The sequence below is a fragment of the Mizuhopecten yessoensis genome, unplaced genomic scaffold (genome assembly GCF_002113885.1).
Source record: "Mizuhopecten yessoensis strain PY_sf001 unplaced genomic scaffold, ASM211388v2 scaffold7201, whole genome shotgun sequence".
Taxonomy (NCBI): Eukaryota; Metazoa; Mollusca; class Bivalvia; order Pectinida; family Pectinidae; genus Mizuhopecten; species Mizuhopecten yessoensis.
In genome coordinates, this window is record NW_018406931.1 from 252,167 (window position 1) to 270,314 (window position 18,148).

General features: G+C 35.3%; 1 protein-coding gene across 1 annotated transcript; it reads left to right on the forward strand.

Moving 5' to 3' along the window:
* The first annotated feature begins 58 nt into the window (after positions 1 to 58).
* On the forward strand, positions 59 to 13,694 carry LOC110453215 (tafazzin-like). The gene is made up of 9 exons (XM_021502070.1): positions 59 to 194; positions 2,474 to 2,600; positions 3,619 to 3,744; positions 4,315 to 4,533; positions 6,542 to 6,583; positions 6,741 to 6,803; positions 8,085 to 8,143; positions 9,091 to 9,162; positions 10,199 to 13,694. Exons 2-9 carry the CDS (start codon positions 2,489 to 2,491, stop codon positions 10,292 to 10,294), a joined length of 789 nt encoding a protein of 262 aa, XP_021357745.1. The 5' UTR covers positions 59 to 194; positions 2,474 to 2,488; the 3' UTR covers positions 10,295 to 13,694.
* The last annotated feature ends 4,454 nt before the right edge of the window (positions 13,695 to 18,148 follow it).

The following is an 18,148-nucleotide window of genomic DNA, read 5'->3' on the forward strand; positions in this document are numbered from 1 at the left end:
ATGTGCTTTGTTTACAAGTTGACCTCGTGCCAGATAAGCGCTCTCCTGACGTTGATTCGGGTGTAACTAACTGCACCATATTCACTTTGGGCATGAGACGGGAAGTGGAGTTATACAGAGATAATAAGCCGATCAACTAATTGGACTCACATCATTTTTCAATCCTCCCTTCTTTTATTGCCTGGTCTTTTAACGTTAGTAATATTTGAAATCAACATCAAAATATGGAGCACTAAATATCTTAAAATTAACTGGGTAATGAGAGAGAAGGGGGGATGTTCAACAACCTTTCTGGTTCAAAAGAACGTATAACCTAGATACATATATATATGATAAGCCATTATGCATATGTGGTTATCTTATGATGTTATCTGGACATTCGTATCTATATGTGTGACTTTGGTTTATCCACAGGGGCACGCAACTTGCCTATTGGCATTGATCTTGTTAGACTTTCATTTGCTGGGTACGTTATCAGGTCCAGTACACTCTGCCGATTGAGCGGCCCCGATTGAGCTATATAGCTGTAAAGACATATAATAGCTCTATTGACCTATCTGAAATAGGTCTTTTGGGCTATTTTCAAATGATTTTCTTTTTTAAAGAAAACTTAACAATGTCGCTTTTAAAAGAAGATTGTATCATTAGGTTGATAACAAAAGACATTAAATATAAGTATTCTTTTTAAAAAATAATGATGTAAAAAAAATCGGAAATTTTACATTTATGAAAAATAGAAATAAACATCTAACTGTATGCTCTTTGTAGTCAACATTACCATAAACCTTATTGTTTTATGCGACTTTGCTTTAATTTAATGAAATTTGAATTCTGAGAAAATATAGCTCAATACAGCTATAATTTATAGGTGTATATAGCGATAAAGGTCTTTATAGCTATATAGATCACGGCAGAGTGTCCTGGACCTGGTTATAACATGCCCAGCGACTGAATAGTCTAACAAGATCAATATTGATACTAGTGGCGTGGCCTTGAGCCCCATGAAAGACAACGATAACAAATATATAAACAATATATATAAAACATGTAACAAACTCACATTATATACGAACACACATAATACTATGTGTGCAATGATTACAGCAGATACAGTAGTATATCCAAAATGATGGAGAAACTTAAATGGCAACCGCTATCAGAACGCAGACAAGACCAGCGTTTAGTATTACTCCACAAAATAGTTCACGGCCTCATGGCCATACCCGCTGACCCGCTATTCCAGTTAAATACCAGACCATCTAGAACACAGCACAGTAAATCCATCAAAGTGCTTTAAGTTGTAACACCGACATATATAAGAACTCATTTGTACCATCTACCATAAAAGACTGGAATGTGCTACCATCGCACATAATAATCAACTGTAAAACAACGGACAATTTAAGGCCACTGTTGTGACCAAAATTGACTAAGATTGATACAGCGCACTCTCTCACCCTGGATAAACTTTGCTCAGTAGTGAGCTAATTTCCAGTAAATAAACAGATACTAGACAAGCATTTCGTATGTTCGTTTATACAGTCTATTTGTATAGCAGAAATGATCGACTGGGTCTATTATTGTCTGTGGTCGGGCAGTTCAATTGGTACAACATCCGTCTAGAGTTTGAGAGGTCCTGAGTTTGAATCCTGGTCTAGCCATTAATTGCATTTGTTAGAAGCCCCAGTGCTGAAAGATGGTATACTATGATGCACCAAGCATGCTGCATTTAAATAAATTGATTTAATCTTTATGTTATTTCTTTACAATTATTTTATTTGTTTAAACCCCAAAACAATTAATGAAAATATATTCATTTTTGTATTGCCATTTCAAAATCATATTGCTAGACAAATATTACAACATTCATTGCTTATTAGTACATGTACTGCAATAATATTACCCACCCCTATGAGATAACCTATTATCTAAAGTGTATATACCTAGGTAATGCAGAGCTCTTTTACTGTAGCTGTTGAGAGGCATATACTGACCTTAAATCAAGAAACATGTTGCGATGCGAAACCACTGAAATTGTATTCAAATTCCATGGTAATATATTTTAGCAGATTATAAATAAGAAAACAATGCTTAACCCTAGATTGATAAATGAACTTTAGATGATGTGCCATTTTGAACACATTTTTGATGTTATATATTATATTCTCTAGACATGTTATGAATATTGAAACTGAAAAGTGTTATAATGGTATAACCTGTCGTAAGCTTTTTTATAACATTAATGTCACAAAACGACACTTCATATGTATTCATAACAGTCAAAAGTCCATTTTTCTGGTAAAGTATGTTACACAGGCATTTTATTATGATTTTTGTGCATTGCCATAGCAATCATCTTGCTTTGAGGCAGTATGCCTCTCCACTATAGCATCTTTAGTGGCTTGTTGATTAAGCCAGTGTATACCTACCAATAATATAGTGTATTAAAGAAAATATCTTTGACATTTTTAAGGTGACAATTAAAAAGATGCCCCTGGAACCACATATGTGGCAGTTCCCAAAGAAGCTAGACACAGTTTGGAGAATCAAGAGCCGAGTGACAATATCATCTGTTGGTCTTATTAGCAAGCTTGTCGTCGGTAAGTATTGCTTTCCTTGATGTTTCAAAGATCACCTATCTACATGATTATTTGAAACACAGACTGAGCTCATTAAGTAAACTCAGATTCAGGAAGTTTGGTTGCTGAAAGACAGTTTAATATGGAACCTTGCTCATTTGGATATGCACAGTATTTCATTATAAACATATGTTTTTTAATGACTATCTCTGTAACAAGAAAGTGAAAATACATTGGGGCCAGACCCTGCAACCTCTTGATAGACAATTTAATCAATTGAGCTACCTGGTATACGTAGCGAACATCACCTGGCCCAGTCCAATAACACACCTCTCTCCTTTTTCTTCTCCCTTTTTTCTTACAAACCAAGTGTGGGTACCCTCTTACCAAGGGTACCCTCAAAACTTGAAACAAGGCTTGGTCATAGGTACCACAATAATGGAGAGTATTCAAACACGGTACCTCCGAACGCTAGATGGACATGCACTCTAACCAATTGAGCTACCTGGCAGTCAGCCTGCTCTGTCCTGCTACATCTAAGTACATACCCAATCCATGAACATTTATTGAGGAGGAAAAGTGATTGTGTGCACACTGCAAAGGTGCTATGTCAGCCAGGGACACAAATCACAAAGGGACATGCACCTTATTGGTGATTTTAGTACCTTTTGAAAAAGGACCTTTGCCACAGACCATAGTTATGGTCAAAACACAATCAAAGTATTTGTCAATGTATTTAATACAAAACTTTGAAATAATTTGTATGTGGTGAAAATGGGGCATTAATGATGTTTAGAGTTTGTAGTGTCATTTTGTATTTGTATGTATATTTTTTCAATTTGTGTGATGTATGATAATTTTGGAAAATTGATAACTTATACTATATTCTCTGTTTACTGAGTTTAATGACGGTCTTGTTTAGCAAGTTTCAAATTAAGAAATTGGTTCTTTATAGCTAGGGTGAAAATACTATATTCTAGTGTTGTTTGAGATATAACCATTTTATTGTGGTGTAATGTGTAATTTTCCTTGTTTTCAGGATTTAATAATTTTAAGGTTGTGAACAAGCAAACTTTGATAAAGAATATTCAGTCAACTGGAAACGGTCGTGGACTCATAACAGTAACTAACCACCATAGCTGCCTGGACGACCCAACTTTGTGGGGTAAGAATTTTTATAATCTAAGGAATGGTTATGTATGTGTTGTCAACTTAACCAAAAAAAAGCTGTTATGACTAAAGAAAACGTGTAAAGACTTAGGGAAGCTTTTAAAGACTTAATCACTTGATGTATTTTATAATTTAATAAAGTCTTAATGGCCCCTCAACACAATCATACAGTGCGGGCCATATGGTAGAACAACTTGGGGTGTATGTCAAGTTAAGCTTAAGAAAATTTAGATGGACCGTGATATAACAATATATTAAAATCATTCAAGTGTGAAAGTCTGTGTCCAAGCAGTCCTCATGTGTTTTACGCAAATAACACATGAATGTCATGGTCAGAATCGTAAACTTTTTTGTTATACTGTCACTCTGTGATAACTGAAGCTCATAAAAAGTTTTTAAGAATACACATTTTGTCACTGTGTCACAAAAATATTTTCCCTCTGGGAATTTTATGTTGTACAGTATTGAATAAGATGTTAGTGTCACACCAGGATTACTTTTCTACTTACTGGACCATATCATAGGAATCAAAACATGTTTAATAACCAAGCTGTATGTGTTTCAGGTATACTTGGCTGGAAATTTGTGTTTGGGAAATTGGGGGAGAAGTTAAGGTGGACATTGACTGCCGACAATATCTGCTATACAAACACATTCAATGCCAAGTTTTTCTCCCTTGTCAAGGGTATCCCTGTTGTCAGGGGAGACGGTGTGTACCAGCGAGGCATGGATTACGCCATCGAAAAGTTAAATAATGGTGAATGGGTGAATATTTTTCCTGAAGGTAATTATCGAAGGAGTACATGCTTGTACAGTGTCCTTTTAAGGACAAGATATATATTCTAAATGCCAAGGAAAAGAATGCATGTTTAATATTATAATATTTACATTTGCTCGTCACATGAACAGTTGAGCCTCGATAATGCAGCCATTTATTTCAGGATTGAGTGGCTGGATTGTTAGGCGGCTTGGAGTGAGACAACTGAATTTGTGTTAACTGCCAGCTGGGTAGTGAAACGACTAGATTTGTGTTGATTGGGTGGTGAAACGACCAGATTTGTGTTGACCAGATAGTCTGACAGCTAGATTTGTGTTGACCAGATAGTCTGAAAGCTAGATTTGTGTTGGCTGGATAGTGAAAAGACTAGATTTATGTTGAATGGATAGTGAGACAACTGCGTTAGTGTTGGCTGGATTGTGAGACGATAAGATTAGTGTTACCGTAGTTGGATAATGAGACAACTAGATTTGTGTTGGCTGGGTAGTTAGATAGCTAGTTAGTGTTGGTTGGATGAGGAGACAACTGGATTTGTGTTGGCTGGATAGTGAGACAATGTGTTGGCTGGATAGATAGACAACTAAATTTGTGTTGGCTGGATAGTGAGACCTCTGGATTTGTGTTGGTTGGATAATGAGACAACTGGATTTGTGTTGACTGGATAGTGAGACGACTAGATTTGTGTTGGCTGGATAGTGAGACAACTAAATTTGTGTTGGCTGGATAGTGAGACAACTAGATTTGTGTTGGTTGGATAATGAGACAACTGAATTTGTGTTGGCTGGATAGTGAGACAACTAAATTTGTGTTGGCTGGATAGTGAGACAACTAGATTTGTGTTGGCTGGATAGTGAGACAACTAGATTAGTGTTGGCTGGATAGTGAGACCACTAGAATTGTGTTGGCTAGATAGTGAGACAACTAGTTAGTGTTGGTTTGTTAATGAGACAACTAGATTTGTGTTGGCTGGATAGTGAGACAACTAGATTTGTGTTGGCTGGATAGTGAGACAACTAGATTTGAGTTGGCTTGATAATGAGACAACTAGTTAGTGTTGGTTTGATACTGAGACAACTAGATTTGTGTTGGCTGGATAGTGAGACAACTAAATTTGTGTTGGTTTGACAATGAGACAACTAGATTTGTGTTGGTTTGACAATGAGACAACTAGATTAGTGTTGGCTGGATAGTGAGACAACTAGTTAGTGTTGGTTTGAAAATGAGACCACTAGATTAGTGATGGCTGGATAGTGAGACAACTAGATTTGTGTTGGCTGGGTAGTAAAACAGCTAAATTAATGTTGGTTGGATAGTGGAACAACCAGAGCTAGTGCTTGCTTGGTAGTGAGACACATAGATAAGTGTTGGCTTGTTTTAGAAGTCTGTATTGCATTTGAACCTACAAAATTGACACCGTCAGTTACAACTGTAGTATGAAGACAAAAATTGACAAGTAATCTGTTTAGAATAATTGTGATGTAATTTCATTGCGTTGTTAGAGATTCATTGCTTGCTGGATTTAGAAAATAAAACATCCTTCTCATAAATTTTCTTGCACAATGTGATTTCTTTGTTTCAATATAAAACATTGTACAATTTATTATTGAACTTTTGCAACATTATAGTAATGTGGAGGAGTTGTGGATGGGAGACAAGGGATATTTTCAGACCATACACTTTCTTTCTTTTCATCGCTATTTGAGGAAATTGCAAAGTACAAACACAAAGTGAATGCTACTGTTTTACTGCCAAGCCACTATGAACTGATGCTGTTCTTATACACTGACATGTCATTATGTCAGTTCAAATCAACTAAGAACCAGTTCATTCGTCAATTACGATAAAATACAATAGACATCAATTAAATTAAAAGTTTTGTTTTGAACAAAATTCCCAACCTACCAATGATTTAAGCCAAACTGAAACATATTTCTCTATAAATAAGCTAGCCCTCAGCAGGTGTTCATAATGATGATCACTAATATATAATGATTACTGGTATATATTTTTTCAGCAAGAGTCAATCAAACACAAGAGTTAATCCGATACAAATGGGGTAAGTTTATCATATTTCTGTTTTCTACAACTTTCATTGCTGGTTTCAGTATGTACTACTGTTTCAAAGACATGGATCAAAATATGTGAATTTCTGGCAGAATAGGAACAGTCCTCTGTGTTTATAATGAAATAAAGGTAGATATATTTCTTTACAGGTGTTGGGAGGATGATCACAGAAGCTAAAGAATTACCAGTTGTCGTACCTTTCTTCCACCTCGGTAGGTGATGTAATCTATTTACCACATCATGGTGGGATATAAACATATATAATTAAATAGATATATACTATAGAGGATGTTCAACAAATGATGATTTGTTATGATTTACATCCATTCCAATGAGTTTATTCTCAGGCATCCCCTCCCCTCCACTCTACTTATGACTAAAATTGACCAGTCAAACTGCAGCTGTCATATTCAATATCTGGCAATAGGCCAACGCCTGGTGATAAATCTGGAGCCATATCTCTATTGTGAGTCAGAGACGATGTCTCCCCTAATTATTACTATAATAATAATCATTTGAGGTTCTTGTATAACGCTTTATCACAATCTAGTTCGTAGATCGTCTCAATTCAGTTCACAAATTATTATCCATGGTAATAGGGCCTTTGCAACCAGCCAATATCTTTCCTAACTGAACTTACTCCCAGGGGAGCATACAGCCAGAGCTGACATTTCAGCGATAACAGCTAGCATTCAACAAATCTAGCACTGCCCAACCACATACTCATTTACAGCTGAGTAGGCTGGAACAAGCGGAGTAAAGTATCTTGCTCAAGGATACAATACAGTGCCATGCCGTGACTCAAACCTGCAACCCTTCGGTCACGAGCCCGGCGTCCTACCACTAGACTACTGACTTAATGTTTTATTATATACATATGTACACAGTAGCCTGCAAGAATGATACTGTGCCACATTGATAGATTGTACTGTAGTTTACTGACACAACCTGGTGTAGTTTGTGTATACAGAGAAGCATTTGTCATACACAATTTCTTAAAGCGAGTCCTCCTATCTAAGCCTCTTTTCAACATTTTGATGAGTTCCATTACCAAAATATATGGTGGGTCCACAAAAGAGTTGAGTCCTCCACAAAAAAGGTACGAGTCCAAGACTCAAATATTTAAGTCCCAAAAATTACTGAAAACAATATTACCTGTATGGTTACATGTTTTATATTACTATATGAAGATGCTAATTGCAGTAATAGTTCTCGAATTTATCTATTTTTGTATACAATTTTCAAATGAAGTGAAATACATATACATGTACTCATTGGTGGTCTTAAACTTTGATAAAAAGTTCCATGTACACAGAAACCAAAATGTCCAGTTTACCAAGATTCCTGTTACCTGTTTGAGAGTCTTTTCTTGTAAAAATGAATAAATTGACATGAATTAACATGAATTAACATTTAATCTGTGACAGGTTTTACAAAGTGATCAATACTCTTTATGAATTTTAACATTTGTGATCTATGTCATGTTCATCTAGGTATGGACAGTGTATCGCCCAATGAAGGAAGATTCAAATATTTCCCAAGGATCTGCAAGGTAGGTCGACTCCTCCCATTCACCCTTTGAGTACTTGTACATACCTTTATCTAAGCCATGTGGTTCAGATTTAGCATCTGTAGCAGTGTTCTTCTGATTGGTTCGATATTCTGCCGTCTGAATAAACTCTTTATGGCCAAATGTAGAACAGTAGTTAAATGACCTTCATGCAGTGTTACGATACCACAATTATAATTCATTGTAAGGAATAGGTTACTAAATACAGTAAATATTTCTTTGTAGATAAATATGTTTGAAAACACATTTTAAGCTCTACCTTTTGCAAATAATGTATTAAAATCATTCAAGAAGGGAAAGTCATTTTGTTTTCTTGAAAAGATGATATACTGTGAAATCAGATATATTTTCGTGGGGCCCAAATTTTGTGGGTACCTGACAAAACACCATTTTCTGGGTACATGAATTGTGGATTACGAGTACCCACCCAAACGGAGAATTGCCTTATGTTAAACTTGTAATTACTTCATGTAGCTATAAATTTGTGGATGAAAATAACGAACGAATTCAACAAAATTTTAAAAAAAAACACAAAATTAGTGATTTCACAGTACCAGGTACTGTATAACACAAATTGTTTGTTGGTACCTTCCTTCACGGTTTGAAGCTATTTAGATCGTGTTGTGGTACAAACTTTTGTGGATATCCTATATTAACAAACAGTAGACACGTATATCATTCAAATTCGTTGTATTTATTTTCGTAGTTCAATAACAACTAGGAAAACCATGAATGTTTTTACACAACGAACATTTCACGTTATACAGTATACAATCTAGGGTTAACTACTCAGGTCACTGTTATGACGTACTGTGTGTAATCTGTGTGTACTGTGTGTACTATGTGTGTACTCCATGTGTACTGTGTGTACTCTGTGTGTACTGTGTGTGTACTCGGTGTTCTACTGTTTGTTTATGTTTTCTCCCCAGAAAGTGACTATGGTGATTGGTGATGCCATCAACTTTTCTGACATAGTCAGTCAGAAGGATAAACTCTCACCGGTAAGAATTGTTTTGTTTCCCTTAAACAGTTAAATAAGGCTTTCTTACATACCTCTAAAACGTATGTGTTGTCAGTATCCACTAAACATTATCTCACATTCCTCTCACAAGGAAGTGTTGTCAGTATCCTCTAAACATTATCTCACATTCCTCTCACAAGGAAGTGTTGTCAGTATCCTCTGAACATTATCTCACATTCCTCTCACAAGGAAGTGTTGTCAGTATCCTCTGACAAAGGTCAACAAAAATAGTGGCCGGTTTAGTCCCAAGCCCCCAGGGGCCTGAGGGGTGGGGCCAAAAAGGGTTGAATTGACTGAAATTTCAAAAATCTTCTTCTCAAGACCCAGATATGGTAGAATCAAATGCTCTTCATAGACGGAAGGGTCTTAAGGTGCTTTACCGAAATTGTGAATTTCATGACCCTGGGGTCTCACATTTCCACCTGGGGAAGGGGTAAACTTTACTATAGTTTATATAGGGATATCACATTTTGGACCAACATTTGTTTAATTTCCATTGGAAGTAATTCAATTTGGGTTAGCATTATCAGTATTAGGTAGCAGTTTGATAGTATGTACCNTAGGGTCTCATGTTTACCCCCTGGGGAAGGAGGGGGGGGGGGCAAAATTTATTATGGTTTATAATGGCAAATGATACTTTGAATATTACATGTTAATAACTTGATTGGAATTATAACCTTGAGTTGACAGTTTGATACTTTGAAAATTTTGAGCCAGCCCTACCCCCAAGGGCAGTAGAGTGGGGCTCAAAGGAGTCAGTGTGCTAAAATTTCTTTATTTTCCTTGTTTAGAATCAGAGGTGCTAGTTTCAAATACTTTTTAGTCTGAAATCTGTATGCTAGATATTGAACAAGGTGGTTTTATTGTTTTTTGTCACTTTGAATAATATTTCTGTTCATGTTAAAAACGAAATCAACTCTCTGTATAAATAAATCAGGTTACTGCTTAGGCCCATGGGCCTCTTGTTTTATATTAACATGTACAAGGTATAGATAATATTTTTGTTTTCACTTAAGGTGGAATATAGAAAGAAGGTGACTGATCTAATACAGGAGAAAATGGCAGAACTTCAAGTGACAGCTGAGCAAATACACAACCCAGCAGTTTCCTAACGCCGACCCTTATCCTCCACCAAGTGACTGTTGTATCTCAGGACTCAATACCATATAAGGACTGGACACGATGGACGACAAACATTCTCTCATAGCTGTGAGCATAGGATATCTCGATCTCTCATAGCTGTGGGCGTAGGATATCTGTCTCTCATAACTGTGGGCGTAGGATATCTCGATCTCTCATAGCTGTGGGCGTAGGATATCTCTATCTTTCATAGCTGTGGGCATAGGATATATCTGTCTCTCATAACTGTGGGCGTAGGATATCTCAATCTCTCATAGCTGTGGGCATAGGATATCTGTCTCTCATAACTGTGGGTGTAGGATATCTCTATCTCTCATAGCTGTGGGTGTAGGATATCTCCCTCTCTCATAGCTGTGGGTGTAGGATATCTGTCTCTCATAGCTGTGGTTGAAGGATATCTGTCTTTCATAGCTGTGGGTGTAGGATATCTGTCTCTCATAACTGTGGGTGTAGGATATCTGTCTATCATAGCTGTGGTTGAAGGATATCTGTCTCTCATAGCTGTGGGTGTAGGATTTGTCTATTTCTCATAGCTGTGGGTGTAGGATATCTGTCTCTCATAGCTGTGATTGAAGGATATCTGTCTCTCATAGCTGTGGGTGTAGAATATCTGTCTTTCATAGCTGTGGGTGTAGGATATCTGTCTCTCATAGCTGTGGGTGTAGGATTTGTCTATCTCTCATAGCTGTGGGCGTAGAATGGAGCTAACACTTGGAAGTCAGATGTCACACAGAGATGTATGATAATTCCTTCCTCAATGAGCTTGACAGTTATTGTGACATCACTGGGGAACATGGTGTGTTATTTCATAATCAGATTATTTCATATTACTGCAGGGAAGCTGGCAATTTTAAATATGAAACGATTTGTCTAAATATCATTTTAAGACCTAGGAGAAAAGGTGTCTGTTAGTATGTGGAGGATATAGAAATTCTTACCAAATGAGTGAGACCCCCACCACCCAGAAATGCTACACTCTTGGTAGTACGTGTATTTCTATCCCTCCACTACTATATATGAAGTGTAGGACATCAAGCACACATTATTATTCTCCTTGTTTTATTATTTTATAATAATAATAAAGATTTGTGTACAGTATTTGGTAATTGTGTGCTTGAAAACCATTTTTTTTTGGTTTCTTTAAAGCCTTGTTCAGTGTTGTATTATTTTAGAGTGGAAGTTGTCAAGAATTGTTAAATAATTGCTAAAGAAACACTTATTTACAGTAGCGAAACTTACCAAAAAGAAGTAATTCATTTGCTTAACTGTGCCCTTCAGCATGTAGCTTGGTTGTGCTATATTTGAGAAGTCATAGAATGAAGCAGAGAATTCTATACATGTTCTCTCAGCTGAAGTAGACTATTTTCTCAAACCTCATCTTGTCTTTGAGCTGGTGGTGATGAAGGATTCCACATACACTTGTATTGTAATTGGGCAAGATTTTATTTTTGAACTATGCATCAACACATACAAGGATGTTGCTATATCTTCAGAAACAGTTCTTAGATTTTTATTTACGGCATTTGAAAGTAACGGAAGAAAAATGAAGATGTCAAATTTGTCTAGCATTTAACTCATTCTGCCAATGTGTGATATTAATCTTGGTCTGCAAGCCCACAACTGATGTACAAACATGTAACAGACATACAGGCAGAACACAACAGATGTACAATAATGTAGTTACAAGACGGAGCATATTTACTTCAATAAAACAGCTATGTAAATTAATAAGTATACCTGTGTGTTTACCTGGCTAGCCATTGTTACACTAGGGTTACTATATTTATACTAGTATTATGTGTGAGGTTTAAATTATCAGGGATAGGAGGGTAAAGGGAGATAACTTTATACCACCAGTGTGTGCGCGTATTTCACCTGTGCTATGTATGATGTAAAAGCATTGGCTTTTCTTTATCTTATCAGTTGAAACCAAAAGGCGCAGGTGTAAATTTATCACATTTTTTGTAAATTTGTTTGTGCACTTCTATAGTTATGTATCAACTCATAATCTAGACAAAAAGGAGAGTCAATCTTTCAATTTGCAATGGCATCTCAGTTTGTATACATCAGCTTTAAATCCCACATCATTTCCAGCAAATCAGTGTGTATTTTTGTCTGTGTAATCAGTTCATGAAAAAAACAGTCTTTAATTTTACATACTTCCCCCCTTTTGTTGACGATATGATAGGTAAAGTCACATTCCAGACTATACAGAATGTGGTTATAATCTAAGTGTGCTCAGAGCTGTGTTGTGGAGTGTATGAAATATTGCTGAATGTAAATAACTTTATGATGTAGTGTATGTGTGGATGAGGTGAAATATGATAAGTTTTCATGGACATGTTTAAGTGACTTATATGTACAAAGTGTATATAGTTTCTGTTTTATGTAGTGTTATTTTTGTGTTTTCACATGTAGTGGAGCTGGACTGGACTAATAATCTTTGGCAACCAGGTAGCTCAATTGGTAGAGCATCCCTCAAGAGTTCGGAGGGTCCTGGGTTAGAATCCCGGTCTGGCCGTTGCATTTCTCTTTCTTCTGTTATACATGAATGAATCTAAGTGCTGTGTTGAATTTGATATTTTAAGATTTTTTGGTGTGTATTACTTTTCTAGAAATGTTTGCTGAATTAACGAAAATGATAACGTTGTGAGAAGTACCTTATATAGTGTACTAGAGTAAATACATGTAAATAATGTTACAAGACCTAACAGGCAGAGTTCGTGATAGAATCCTGTACTTAGTCAGGTTGAACTGTATAGATGACAGAATATCACACACGTCAAGATTTTTGAATTTTCTATTTTCCTTTATACATTTGTATTATATTGAAAAAAAATCTCAAGGCTATCCAATTTTACAGCATTATATGTATCAGTCTTTGTTTCTCACTTACTTGTAATCATTTTCTTTCTATTTTGGCAGTGACTTTGAAGTTATATTTTGTTTCCCAATCGTCAGATACAGAGCACCAAACAGTCAGTGCTGAAATTTTACACCAATATTCAAGCATATTCCTTCGGCAGGCTGAGCTTATGACTTTGTGTAATGCAAAATGCATCTTTAGATTTTTTACCAAAGTCAATTAATAAAAAAATATTTGTAAGTTTTAAAACGCAGCTTCATGTACGATCAAACTGAATTGTCTATATGTATAGGTTTTGCCTACTTATATATAATGTACATTACACTCTCTGAGCATCAGTCTGCATTTGTTTTGTAACAGGATTGGGGGTTTATAGTAATAACCAACTCTGGAAGAGAATGAGGCCTTGATAAATTGTGAACATAGAATTCATTATTCAGTATTTTTTACTCAATGAATTAAGATATCATGTCTATTGATTTTACCCAATAAAGATATCATATCTATGTTTTGTTTCTGTTCTGAATGCTGAAGTTGCTTTTGATAAACGGCAGATTCTTTGAGGGGTGGGTATATTTGAACAAATATACGTGAGCAATGTATGGAACTCTCATGGCCCTCAACTTAGTTCAAGGTCACAATAATGCAATGCGTCCAAGTTAAAATTAATATTTTTGTGCCAGGAACCAAATTTCAATAATGAATTATTTTAAATTATTACCAAAAAGAAGATGCCTGAAATTCAAAGATTATGAAGCTGTTTGTGACATTGTAGATCTCGCAAAAAGAGTTCCACTGACTCAGAAACCTTCACATAACTTTCTGTACCCCAGAAATGAAGGTTAAAGCGAGACTTCAGTGGTCGACAAGTCAGTTCTTGCCATTTTTTTTACAGAAATTAAGATCTATGAAAGCTTAACGATCAAATGGTGTATCACGTACATTTTACCGACCAGCTCTAGATCCAGGACTGGATATGTATTGATGAAACTTTATATGTAGATGTATTATTACTAGGCAATTGGGTCAAGTCAGGGTACATGTCTTAATAATGATAATAATAATTAGAGGTTCTTATATACCGCTTTATCACAACCTAGTTAGTAGGTCGTCTCAAAGCGGTTCACAAAATTATTATCCGTAGTTATAGGGCCTTTCCAACCAGCCAATATCTTTCTCAACTCCATGGGGAGCTCACAGCCGGTACTGCCATTTCAGCGCTCACAGCTAGCACTCAACAAATCTAGCACTGCCAAACCACATACTCATTTACAGCTGGGTCGACTGGAACAAGCAGAGTACAGTTTCTTGCTTCAAGATACAACACAGTGCCGTGACTCAAACCCGCAACCCTGCGGTCACGAGCCCGGCGTCCTACCACTTGACTACTGTGCCTCTTTGTACATGTTAAAAAACATGTTTAACACAGGAACTCAGACCTGACTGTCAAACAGAATTTCTCATGTTCAGGTCCTCAGTGTAAGAGCTGTCACCTAGTCAAGTGTTCGTTGAAGAAAGAAAAACTGTCATATGGTCAAGAATTCAATTAAGTGTTTAGCAAAATAAAAACTGTTATCCAGTCTTGTATTCAATGTGAAAAAACTCACAAGTTTTACTTTTACTTAGTCAATAATTCACCACATGAACTGTCTATTGTCTGATCAAATATTCTGTGTTCAATTTCGCTAGCTCTAGTATTCATTGTTATAAGGTTCCCAGTATCGCTCACCTAACTTAGATACCCAAAAAATAACGGGTTAAATTTAAAAATATATATTAAGTAATATTGCAAATATTTGGAACTCCCTTTTAGGCTCAGACTCTTGGCAATCAACAGGACAACACATGTAAATGTATGTGTTTATGGTATCGGTTATAGGATGGGGGGGTCTCGATCATTTCCATATTGAATTTACGACCCTGGAACAACAGGGTTCAATTCTGGAAGCATGAGCATAAGGTCTCTTCATAGCCTAGGAATATTATGGATGATCTCAATCATTTCCTAATTTCATAATATAATCCAAGATAGTGCCCAAGGGCAGATGGGTTAGCATAAGTAGTGTTGAATAGTATTGAATCTAGTAGCATATTCAAGGGATATCAACTAACCTCTGTGATATATGTCATTTATTTGAATAGAAAAAACTAGCAATCCAACCAGGTACCTACTGCAAAATATATAACTTTAACACATTAATTTTTATAAGAAAGAAAACTGCTACCAATTAAAAGAATTAAATTAGGTTACACTGAAATGCATAGCCCTACTAAACTCTGATAATTCTCCTTTTTTTTCCCCTTTTTACTCTCCCAAGGGAGAGTGGGCCGTTCCCGGAGGTACTGCAATACCGGGCCAACCCGTGGCAAGAGCGGAGCAAGCCCCTGACATCTCACCTAAGTCCAAAAATCAGTTTAATATCGAAGTACCCCGGTGGGGTACGTATCAGATATGAAGCTGATAAGAACAGATACTACACTTTGATCTTAGCCAAAAGGCCGAGAAGCGATACCGTGTAAAGTTAATAATATAGTATATAGTAAAAACAGAGTAATCTTATCTGGTTAAAATTAAATTAGAATAACAGAAAATATATGTTTTTAAATTTTGTAAACTATTCATTATAAAATTGTTATCTTCATCAAAAATATTTCTTATATTATATACTAAAATACCACCAGTTTAAATAATATCTAAATTAAGCAATTTCATTAGAATTGTAATAAATATTTCTATTTTCATTATTACGCTTCCTCGGCCGTTCTCCAGTTACCTCCCTTAGACATTTCGTTGCTAAATTATCAACTTATTCAAGGCTTAACCCATTTATTAGAGGACCCTGTGGAAGATTAGCTTTGCTAAACAGGGTTTTTATCCTCAATAAATAAAGTTTATTATTATTATAATCATTATAACCCCGGCTGATGTTACACCGTGACGAAACTAACTCGCATACATCAGAGATGTGTATACACCAGTGATGGTAGTTTGTGCATGTTACTGGTCAGATAAAAATATCAGGCAACTGTTAAAAGAAGTCGTATTTTATGAAATATAAGCTGTATCAAAGTCTCGCTATAAACGTTTTGTTACTGTATATTGAGATCTATGTCTTTTACTTCACAATGAGTTATAATCTCATTTCATTATATAATATATAGTACTCGTTCTACCCAGAGACGTATATATAACACATATGGCTTTATACGTCTCTGTTCTACCTTCATGTTGAGGTTGTATGATTGACTTTGAAGTTTTGTTATTTCCTAGGGTTAGATTAAGGCTTTATTTGTATTATTTCATAAACAACTAAATTATGCAACTAAATTATGCTTCATAACAGTCCGCTAAGTTACCTTAGGAAAACCTTAAAGCTTTCCCAAACTTATGACAATTTCATAATTTGTAAATATTATGTATGGAATTAAAGCTATTGCATATGTTCTCGGCCATTGTACAAGCTATTTGTAAAGTATTTATCTATATGTATATTTCTGTACGCCTATATGCAATGTGCATTTGGTAATACATTGAATTGAATTGAATTGAATTAACATGGGCCGTGATCACTTTTAGCTCACATGGATTGAAAAGATAGCTTGGATAAATATAGATGTTCAATGATTTTTATGATAGTTATAAGATACTTATAACATCTTGGAATTTTGATTCATTAACTGATTAATTAGCTGTTAAACACCACACTCTTAGTCACACATTACATTCTTACATTTTGTACAAGGTAATGTAGGCATCTTATTAAATGTTACAATTATAAAGATTATTTAATAACCATTTATATTAATATTTTTTAAGTACTAGAAAATGAAATAACACATTTCATCTTATCATATCAGCAGCACAAGTACTACAAAATGGATATATTTAATACTGAATATATATATATTTATATATATGATTAATATCTAAATAATTTAAATTTTAACATTTGTCATCACAAATCTGAAAAAACTTATATAATGATTTTATTAAATTAAATATGATAAAACACCACCTTAGATAGAAGGGTTAACCACAGGTAAACACAGGTAAACACACAGGTAAATACTGCCCATACTACTTAGAAACAGACTATAATCCTTCTAACAACATTATTCCGCCCATGTTATTTTAAAAAGTGGGGGAAACGAGAACAAGCCATCCAATGTAATTTGAACTGACACCTGAACGTTCATCAATGTAAAATTGTCAAATCAGAGACGTATAACACGTATGAAATAATGTATTATACGTCTCTGGTCAAATACGTAACAATCGAACTGTCCGCCCTGTTTAGTACTAGCCAATAAAAACTGTCACCTGGTCGAGTGTAATTTCAAATAAAAACTGTCACCTGGACAAATATTCGATATAAAAAGCTACTGTCAGCTGATCAAGTATTCAATATAGCAACGAACATCACATGGTTCCAGTTAACCACATACCGTGACGTATTTCACGGAACTTAATCCGTGATTAATGTTCCATATGAAAGTATTGATTACTGATGTTATTTAAAATTATAAAGCTTTCATTAACTCCATAATGCTTCCATATTGTAAACAAAAATAAAAAAATAAGTAATTCCATTATGTAAGGATAATAGTAAAAAAAAACTTGATCGATATAGAAAATATCACTGGTCATAACTGTTCACATGAACTGACTGTTAACTCAATTTAAGGTAAAAATTAGGATCATGTGTTTTTTTCAATACCTTGTTTTCATTCAGTTGTAATACATGTCTGTTACATAGATAGTGACATCTGGCCAAGAATAAATGAATCAATAAGGAACAGTGTTGAATGTACGCAGTTTTGTATTTGCTAGCGAACTATGATTAACTGGCACGGTTCATAAATTTAAAATGTATCTACTCCTGTAATATAATTCAGGGGGTTTAAGCAGCTCTCCTCCTGTTTTAACTGTAGTTTTGGGATTTCCGTCATTTTGGCCCCT